Below are 10,722 nucleotides of genomic sequence, written 5' to 3' on the forward strand. Positions count from 1 at the left end.
AGCGTATTGTCTGTCTTGTCTTGATGTTGGTTTATGTTGGTTTATAATGGAGCACTGTAACAAAAAATAATTTCCCCCAGGGATCAATAAAGTATTCTGATTCTGATTTTTGGGTCTGTTGATCTTTGTGACAAGTCAAAAATGTTTGGCCTTTAAACAATGCGCTCTTCATGAAGTCAGATAACTGCAGCATCTTGCAAACATGCTCCCTTATTACCCACAGCTCTGTAGTGTGACCTCTTTAACAGTTTCAGTGGTTACGAGCTACTTTACTTTACATTTAGGTGGCATTCTGACATAACAGGTGTGTGTTTGTCCAACTATTCCTCATTTCAGCTTTTCATCATAATAGAATCAATCATTTAAGCAGCATGTATATATAGCTGAAAATGATGTACCGATTACAGATATAAGTTGACGCCTATCTGGTTTGAGTCATTATCTTTGATTGAGCTTCAGTTGGCTTGCAGCAGCAGGTAGCAGCAGGAGGTAGGTTCATTAAACACACCTCACTGAGGAGTGAAAAACACACAGTTTGTCCCAAACCTATACTTCATACCGATCGTGAGAAAGGTTTATGATTAAACGAAAAAACACAAACAAACATAGATCACCCACTTTTGAGAGTGAGTTGTTGTACTCGCAATGCAAAGCACAAACTACGTTTTCCGTTCACAGCACTGTGAGAGGTTACAGTAACCAGTGGGAACATACAGAAAACCAGAAGTACTGAAACTTTAAAAAGTCATCTTGTTTCTGTTTGCAAAGGTTAGCTGGAAGTGACAGTTCAGTAAAGTGAAGTGAAAGTCAGTTTTAAGAACATCTAAAGGTATTTTGAGGCACTAGTTGTGTCAGTTCCTTTTACTATAAAGCTGTTATGTCATGTTGATTTTTGTATTATACATACATACATACTTTTATAGTTTTTATACAGTGCATTGGTGCGTATAAACATGGTGAAGACGCTTCAAGATCATAGGAAGGCACTTGTTACATCTAAGGTATCCAGAAGAGCATCTCTGAATGCTCAGCAGCAGAAGACCGCACACCATGTGAAACTCTTGTCAGCAAGGAATAAGAAACTGAGGCTACTGTTTGCATAGGCTCACCAAGATGGGACAAAGAAGATTAAAACAGAAACGCCATTTGGTCTGATCAGTCTCGATTTCTGCTGCAACATTCGGACTATATAAAAATTAACAGTATTAACAGTTCAGGCTGCTGCCGGTGGTGTAAAGTTGGTGTAAAGGTGTGGCGGATATTTTACTTCGAACTCTTTGGGTTCCTTTGTACTCATAGTGAATCGTTTAAACACCACAGTCTACCTGATTATTGTTGCTGACCATGTCCATCTTTTTTGACAATATATTTTGATGGCTGCTTCCAGCACGATAATGCAACATGCCACAAAGCTCAAGCTCTTAAACCGGTTCCTTTAACATAAAAATGAGTTCACTGTACATAAATGGTGTACCTAGTTAAGTATATATATATTAAATGCTAAAAATGCTGTGATGATTGCAATGTAGTACATACTGTGTACAATTAGTATTATGGATTTGGGACATATCCATAAGTCCTGGTGAGTTGCTAGTTTAACTGCTAGGCAAAGTATTTCACAAATGTATTTTATCTGTATGAAAGCTGGTCCGCATGTACATCTGTTTATCACCGTATGAACGTTTTCTAGGTTTCTGGGGTAATTCAGAAAGTAGTTTAGAGCAGCTGTGATCTGTGGTGACAGTGGTTTTCAAAATGGCAAATATAATCAGTTGCTTTACTGACTGAAAAGACAAGCTTTTTATATCTGGTAAAGAGAAGTAAAAATGTGTAGTATTTACAGTAAAGCAGTTGGGTATTAGATAAAAGTAAATAAACACAGAAGCTTCCTTTCACAGATAAGGATTAAACCTAATCCTAGAATAAATACTTCTTTTTCTACACTTAATCCATGGCTCGCAAAACACCTGCAGAAATCTACAGCCACATTAAAAACTCTGAGAAGTTGTGTTCCTTTGTGCTAAATGCTATTGTCAACACACGGACAAGCAGTCTTTTTTTTTTTTAAAAAGGCAAACTTTTGTTCCTCAAAAATAATACACTGTATAAAATGTAAATTATGTCATCATTCCCACCTTCAAATACTCCTCGTCACTGGGGTTTCTACTCAGGAGTGTCTTTCAAAGGACATTTATGGATGCTTGTGGGTTTAAAAAGGTCTCTAATTAATTTCAATCTGAATGAATTTGCAACAGACAGATTCAGCCTGTGTGCAGACTGTCTGGCATATGTCTCTAAGAGATTTCTTCCCAGGATCTGCAAGTGATTGTAGTGCAGTAACAATTCTGACCCACATGGGAGACCCACACTAGAAGAAATAACCCTAAAAGTTTGGTAAAAATATAAACACAAGGCCTTGTTGAATAATGTACTCTGGGCAGACAAATCAAAGATAGAACTGATAGAAAACACACAGGGGAAGATTTTCAGGAGGATAAACTTATACCAACTGAAATGTATGGAGGTGGTGATGGTGGTGCTATGTTTTGGGTCGCATGCTTCCTCTGGGAGTGGACTGTGAATGAGCTATGAATTCTGCATTAGATCAAATACTTTTCAAGAGTGATATGCAAAAATAAAAAACTTTCCTTTTTACATAATTTGTGGTTATATTGCTTCTTGTCACTAGAAATTGCTAAAGGACACTGACTTGTGACTGGCACATCCTTCGACTGTCTTCTTATGTACATGCAGCTTAAGTTTAAATATCCCTTGTGAAGTATTATACATAAACAAAAGAAGAAAAATAAGAAAAAAAAGCTCATTTTTACATGTGATTTTTTCCCCCTTAAATATACCTCAAGACCACAAACCACTAGGGTGTGTGCAAAACAGCATGTAGGTCACACACCTGAGCTGGATACAACATGGGCTATACCTCTTTCAGATCTAATTAAGTCTCACTGTTGCTATATCTTTCTCTTTCAACTTCACAATGAATACCGAAGACCATTCCAACACCTCCTCCATCCTCTTCTTTTTACCTACATTCCACAACTGCTTCTTTTCAGAATCGTGCCTCGATCCTTGGTACATTGCTGCTGGTGTGGTTATTCTATTAAGCTCCATACTCGGCATCTTGGCAAACATCAGTGTGACAGGGAAACTCATTCAGAATTTCCGCGGTTCCTCCATGTCGCAGCACCTCATCTTCAACCTGGCACTGTCGGACCTCCTCTGTCTGCTCATCCTGGTGGTCAGCAGCATCGTTTTCTGGACCGGGCTACATTTAAACCATTCAATCTGTCAACTTCTCGTTTATCTCTTATTTTTCTGCAACACCACCAACTTAAACGTTCCGGTGCTGATAAGCATCCAGAGGTACTACCAGGTATGTATTTATCAGTCCTTTAAATATGTTGTCATTTTTTCTGAAAATAAGATCACAAGTAGGACTTTTGTTTGAGTCAATTAAGAGTGTTTCTTATCTTGGGAAATAAAAAAACAGATGTACAGTACTGTCTATAAGTACTGTCTAAAAGAGCCACCGCACATTTGTTTATATTTTCCTTCCAATGAGCCAGACTTTCCTAAAGTTTTTAATGTGGTCTTAATCAATTGTTTAAGGCTTTCTGAAGGTCTTTCAAAGTTTTTCTTTGGACATTGGCAGCGTTTCATTTACTTTCAGTCCATTTGGGATTGTTTTGTTTTTTTAAATTTAGCCTCTTAACACTGATCTTTGAATCATTCAAGCATATAAAGGTTACAGGGATGAACCAGTGCTGTGTCTACACATCACAAAAAACTGAGCAAATAACCAGTTTTTATCTTTGGGTACTTTGTTACAAGCACAATCACAAAAATGCATCATTTATTCCCATTCCTCTAGTTGAATCTATAAAAAAATACCAACAATATCACAGTTTGACAGGCATAAAATAGTAATATTGCACCAACAATGTGATTCCTAAGATTTGTTAGATGAAATCTATATAAACTGAAAAAGTGGAGCACAAAAGTGAAAGTGCTAAAAACTATCATCTACAGATGATATTTGAAAGTCATGTCCTTAAGATATAGGGGGGGGGAAATCCAGCAAAGACCTGACACAGGACCTGAGAGATGCATCTGGTCCTTTAGTTGATTTATTCACTGAAACCTCATCAGAAATGGTCTCAGGTGGCTGTCAAGAAATCATTCTTAAGGAAGGGAAACAGGGAGAAAAGCCTGAGGTATGCCAAATTACACAAGGTCTGGGCTGAAAATCAGTGGCCACATGTCCAACCTTGGAATATTTTTGTTCAAATCATCCTCAGTATATTCAGAAGAAGAGGTCAAAATGGAGGTACAACACTGAGTGTCTACAGCAGCTGTAAAACGCAGTGAATCCCTTATCCCCTGGTTTGGAGATGGATTTTTTTCAAAATTGGTGGACTGAAAAATACAAAAAAAGATACCACCAGATTTTGATCCATCATGAAATACCATCTGGAAAGAGTCTGATTGGCAGCAGGTTCATTTTTCAGTACAACAACAATCCCACACCCACTGCCAATGTAGTAAATGCAAACCTGTATAGAAAACTGCGCAATGGAACACTATCAGTCGTGGATTGGCCTCCAGAGCCCAGACATTAGCATTTTTGAAACAGTGTGGGATCATGTTGACAGAGAAAAGAACAAAAGGCAGCCAACATCCAAAGAAGAGCTTTGAATGTCCTTCAAGAATCCTGGAGAACTATTCCTGAAGACTACTTAAAGAAATTACAAGAAAATTTTCAGACTTTCAAGCTCATTAGATTTGTAGAGCGTTTTCCATTGTTCACATACATTAACCAATTATTCTTTAAAAAAAAAAAAAAGGAAAGAAAAGAGAAAGGTAGCCAAATAAAAACAGTAAAAGAAACAAATGAAAATCTACTTTGGCATTCTTAAGCCAAGCCAAGCCCTTCCTTTGGCTCACATACGCGTAAAATTATTTCCAAAGTGAAGCATTTGTCATGCTTCCTACATGACAGAGTCAATAATATTTATTCTTCCAGTTCCACTACTGTAAATGGAAGAAAGAATAATCTTAATCTCCTCCTGGTTCCAATATACTGTACATACATTCCAATAAAAACCCCATTGAGACGAGATAAACTTTACAAGAGAGAATAATCCCTGCCGCTCAGTAATGTACCTCACTGGTCCCACCGGCATTTTAACCAGATATGGTCTGTAACAAATAAGCCAGCAAGACAAAGCTAAACGAGAAAGCCAAAAGACTCCCCAGTGGGGCGCAGGAAAGCTGAAGGAAAGGCAAAGGGGAAGAGCCGTATTGCATGAGGTGAACATCATATTCTGAATACACAAACACTGATATCGCTAAATGCATCTTATATTCCCCTGAGGATACTATTATAACCCAATTTCCATTCATAAACCCACTTTAAAATCGTAGGAGCTTGTCTTCGTATCATTATTAACTTTTCTTTCTTTCTTACTTGTTTGTCCATGCGCACAATGCAAACAGAAACCTCTAATATTTAATCCAGCACAGTATTGATGATGCCAATTTGATAAAATGTATAGAAATGTAAAAAGAAAAAGGTACAAGCTTAACAAATAGAACAATACCCTTTAAAATATGCCACTGCAGGCAAGATTTAAATAACAGTGACTATAATTCTTATTGGTGTGGGGATTAAAACCACTGATCACATAAAGGTAATATTTAATATTACACCAATTCTTCTAGAGAATGAAATCCAGATTGAATGGGTGGGTGTGGGCTCAACACCCACGAACACATCAGTGAATGAAAAATGCAGCAAAGTTTAATCTAAAAATGTCCTTTTCATTTGCCAGGTTCTGCACCGTGAGAAGTGGATCGAAGTGACCCCGACACAGCAGAAGATTTTTTTGTCCTCTGTGTGGCTACTCGGAGCCCTGCTTGGTATATTTTTCCTAAGTGAGGTGAAAATTAAGAAGTGGACGGATAAGGGCTCCTGCGAGAATCTCAGCTTCTCACCGGTGCAAGAATGTATCTACATCACATTCACAGTTATCAGCCATGTCGTCTCATTGACCTGCTACTCACTACTTGTTAGAGGGATCAACCGAATTCAAATCTTTGATAAGAAAAAGCTGAGGATTACCAAGTTATTTCTTCACATCATCGCTGGTTCCCTGGTATTTGCTGTCATTGCTCTGATGTTTCGCACAGCGTATGTGACTGTGCGTCTCGCAGCACCGGAAAAACTGCTTTACATCAGCAAAATGTTCATATTTATGGAATGTTTTTACTTTTTCAAGCACTCTCTGAACCCATTACTGTATTACTTTGCCTCTCTACATGAAAGCACCGATAAGGAAATCCGCTTCTTCATGTCTCTTGATGACAGCTCCTAATATGTTCTCCCATATTTTTGGCCTCCTCATACTAATGTGGCCTGATAGCCATGAAAACTGATGGAAAAATATGGATCCTTTGTATGGACAAAATAATTTGGATCTTTTTTACTGGACTGTGTGACTAAATGACTAAATGTATCAAGTTAAATACTAAAGTGACTGATTAGCTCATTTTCCTGTGGTATGATTATTCTGCCTTCACATTTTATCACCCATTAGGCCGGAGCCTAAATCCAGGTTACACCCTGGACAGGTCGCCAGTCTATCGCAGCGCTAACACATAGAGACAGACAACCATTCACACTCATATTCATACCTACAGCCAATTTAAAACCCAGTTAAGTTAACTCATCTGAACTGTTGGAGGAAGCACGGAGAAAAAACACGCAACTACAGGGAAACAAGCTAGCCAGTGGATTCAAACCCAGGACCTTTTTGCTGCAAGGCAACTGGACTGCCACCATCCTGCTCTACAGTTTATTACATAATATATAATAATGTAACAATGTATGTCATTGCATGGCCAAAACACTGTACCACATCCAAAACTAATAGATAGATCTGTTATTTTGGTTCTTTAAATCTCAAACTTTGTTTGCTTCACTGAAAGAATGGGCACATAAAAAATAAAACGATCTAATAAGGAGATCTATTTGGAGATGAGACTTATTGTGTTTTGAGCAAATAAAATCAGACTTTTAATGTTTATGGTGCATTTATGTGCTGTTTAATGAATGCGAAATATGGTTCTGACTCCAAACACGTCACGTGAACCCTCTGTAACTGAGTGAGCAACTTAGAAAGACTGTAAAATGTTTTGTTTGGTTGATAATCAACTTTTAATTTTGATTGGTACAGAATTTTGGACCAGTATTTATTTTCTAACGCAGCTTTAGGTTGTAACTGTTAGCCGCACTAGGCACAGACAAGTTATTTTTAACAGCAGCAAGTAGAGCAGCAATATTTATTTATCACAGGCTCTAAATAGCTAACAGCATGTTGTTTAAAATACAAAACATCTTTGTAGTATTAATGTAGTTTTATGACACGGTAAACTTCCTGACTTCAAATCTCATAATCCCAGATTTTATTTACAATAGAACATCAAAACATGTCGAACGATTATTTAACAAAAGTCTGTATTTATCTGGGAACTGAGGAGATCAGCTGCTGGAATTTTGGGAGAATATTTTTCATTTCATAATGCTCCAGATGTTTTCAGTGGGTGAAAGGTCTGGACAGCAGCCAGGCCAGCTCAGCGCCCTGACTCTTCTACTACTAAGCTATGCTGTTGTAATAAATGCAGCATGAGGCTTAGCGTTGTATTGCTGAAACGTGCAAGGCTTTCACTAAAATAAATGTTGTCTGGATGGGAGCATATGTTGCTCTGCATTTGTGGATGGCACTGTGACAGCAAAAGTTCTTTTTGGGGGGATGTGTTGCTGCCATCAGATTCTAAATGAGCTAATATTTGTCATGCAGTAGTAAAACGTTCTAGTTTAAATACTGTCTGTGATTCACTGTGAACAAAATGTGGTTTCATGAGGTTTGCAAATCATTGCATTCTGTCTTTATTTGCATTTTACACAGCGATAATGACAACCTGAGAAGAATGAAAAGTTACATTTATAGTGTTAGTTTGCAGCTTAGCGTGTTAACATTAGCACTAAATGCAAACTGCACTTAAGGCTAAATCAAATGCATTAACTACACTGAATAGTCACTTTATTAGGTACAACTTGCTAGGAGCAGGTTTGACCTCTTTGTTCTGATGGTGGATCTAATTCTAACGACTGCGAGTTCAGCAAATTCACTGTTATGCTCAAGAAACCAGTTTGAGATGATTCAAGCTTTGTGACATGGAATGATATCCTGGTGGAAGAAGATGGGTGCACTGTGGTCATAAAGGGATGGGCATGGTCAGCAACTATATTCAGGTAGGTTGGGCATTTAAATGAGGCTCAGTTGGTACTAACTGTGCCAAGAAAATATCTTTACACTGTAATCAGCAGCCTGAACTGTTCATATGGGATGGGTCAGTTCAAAGTTTGCTCATTCTCCTCTGACCTCAAAGAAGGATATCTGTATATCTTCTCTTTTTTACGAAATCAGTGCAAAATTAGAAACTTTTGAGCACTTAATACAAAAGAGAGCATCCGCCTACCCGTCATGAGGCGAGACACAAAGGTCTCGGTGAGCTGCAGGAAACCGTGGTCAATGTACTGCAGAAAGGTGTGATGAGGGAGGCAGCGCACAGCAAACACGGCAAACAAGGTGTGATAGCCTGGAGAAACACAAAGGAGGCATCTGCTTTTTATGTTCCTAAATTCTCCTGCAGGCTTTTTAGCCCGTTTTCATGTTTACCAGTTTTATTTGTTCAGTCTTTGTATTGTATTGTAAAAAGCCTGACATAAAACAAATGGAACAAAGCATTCAGCTGACTGCTCAGCTTCAGAGGAGTGCATTTCTTACTTTTATTTACCAAAGGGATACACGCTCAGTATGCCTGCTGCGTTACACTTTCACTTCATTTAGACACATTTAAACCTCCAGCCTCAGTGTTAAGGGTGTGTTGACGTCTCGCATTCATCATCTCCCCCCCCCTTCCCTTACAGTTTATGATCCCAGCACAGAAAGCCTTCGCTGGTGCTTAGGCTCCAGAAAATTTGTCCAAATGATTAAAATGCATTCACACTTTCTTACTCATGTCTGCATATTGTTAAATGTTTAACATATTTTTGGTTACATTAGCGCAGAGGAAAAACACACACATTGTTACGCTGGCTGAGGCAGAGGCAGACCGGATTATAACAGCTAGTTTTAAAGTGTGTGATACCGGGTGGGAGGGGCAGGCAGAGACTCCGGGTGGATTCCAGGATCCGAAGCATGAAGTGAAAGACGGACCACTCGGCCGGACTGCCCTGCTGCGTCCTGGAACGCACGCACGCACGCACGCACGCACGCACACACACACACAATTCAGATAAGAACATTACATAAGGTGAGTACACATGTGATGAGAGGTTAACACAAATACACACATGTGGGCACACACGTGACGGGGAATGATGGTGCACACATACCTCGATACCTTTAGTCTGCACTTTATATTACATTAGTTGGAAACATGACTGATTTGTACTCACATGCACAAAACACGAGGGCCGAGTTTGTATTTCAGCCAGACTGACTCCAGCACGTGTCTGATGAGCTCCAACTAAACACACAAACACACACAGACAGAGACACACCTTAGCGTTTGAGCCGCATATGCTCGATTAGATTCAAATGAAATGAAACTCGAATGATTTGTGAGCCTGTAAACTTTTGCGCAAAGCAGGGCGTTTTATCTGAAAAAGTTTCGACATGTTTTTCTGCTGTGGCGACAGTGATGTTCGCTTCATGGAAATTTACACTTGTCCTATGATCGGTTTCCTCACTTCTCCCTTTTTTTTCCTACTTCCCATTTTCATCTCGAGTAAACAAGTGCAACCCCAGTGCACCAGGATGTGAACACGTTTCACACTCGCCCATATTATTTCGCCACACACTTGGGATCATACGAACGCACTCGACCCGTCCTCAACGTGTCGGCCCGTACTGAAAGATTCATGGGCTTTTTTCCACAGGTGATCACTCTTTCACTTGTACAATAACAGGAAAAACAATCCATATCCTGGACACCAGTTGGAAACCTTCCGCCAGCTGCTCCAAATGCCAGCAGCCAACATCTTCCACTCACCTCGGGGTGGGAATTAGCTGCACTTATGTAACAGACGAACCCAAAAGTCAAAAAGGTGTTCAGGATAAACATAATAATAAGCTCCTCTGGGCTTTTCCCCCCCACTTCTTGACAATGCTTTATTAAGTTTTAAATTATGTTAAACTTACCCCTGCACCGTCTGTGCTAAATAACACCATAAATCCCCCCAAACTCTGTATCTTTAAAAGCCATGAAAAAATATGAACCCCCGCTAACAGTGATAACAATTTTAAATGGAAACTATGACAAAGGAAAGCTATTATTTTTATATTATTAGTTTTTTTTCTAGTTTCCATAGTGGATTTAAAGGTTTTGAATGAATTCTGATTTAACTTTGCAGGGTGGTAGAGTAAGGTCATTTTAACAAGCCATTAAAATTTGGCAAGGTCCTCAAGATCAACCTAATGATTTATTGGTTGAAAATCGACAAAAAGCCTTACAAATGTGGTGTGTATTGTCAACATATACAGTGGGGCAAAAAAGTATTTCGTCAGCCACCGATTGTGCAAGTTCCCCCACTTAAAATGATGACAGAGGTCAGTAATTTGCACCAGAGGTACACTT

General features: G+C 38.9%; 1 protein-coding gene across 2 annotated transcripts in view; it reads right to left on the bottom strand.

The window, feature by feature from the left end:
- Positions 1-10,722, bottom strand: part of gsap (gamma-secretase activating protein) — a 58,706-nt gene that overhangs the window by 16,962 nt on the left and 31,022 nt on the right. For both annotated transcript variants that reach the window (XM_013908818.1, XM_005725249.2), the window contains 3 exons: positions 9,542-9,612; positions 9,232-9,326; positions 8,560-8,679 (listed from right to left, as the gene is read on the bottom strand). In XM_013908818.1, coding sequence (XP_013764272.1) covers positions 8,560-8,679; positions 9,232-9,326; positions 9,542-9,612 — 286 coding nt within the window. The remainder of the gene's footprint in view (positions 1-8,559; positions 8,680-9,231; positions 9,327-9,541; positions 9,613-10,722) is intronic.

This window comes from Pundamilia nyererei, unplaced genomic scaffold, assembly GCF_000239375.1.
Source record: "Pundamilia nyererei isolate P.nyererei 1_Seehausen unplaced genomic scaffold, PunNye1.0 scaffold00014, whole genome shotgun sequence".
In the NCBI taxonomy this organism is placed as follows: Eukaryota; Metazoa; Chordata; class Actinopteri; order Cichliformes; family Cichlidae; genus Pundamilia; species Pundamilia nyererei.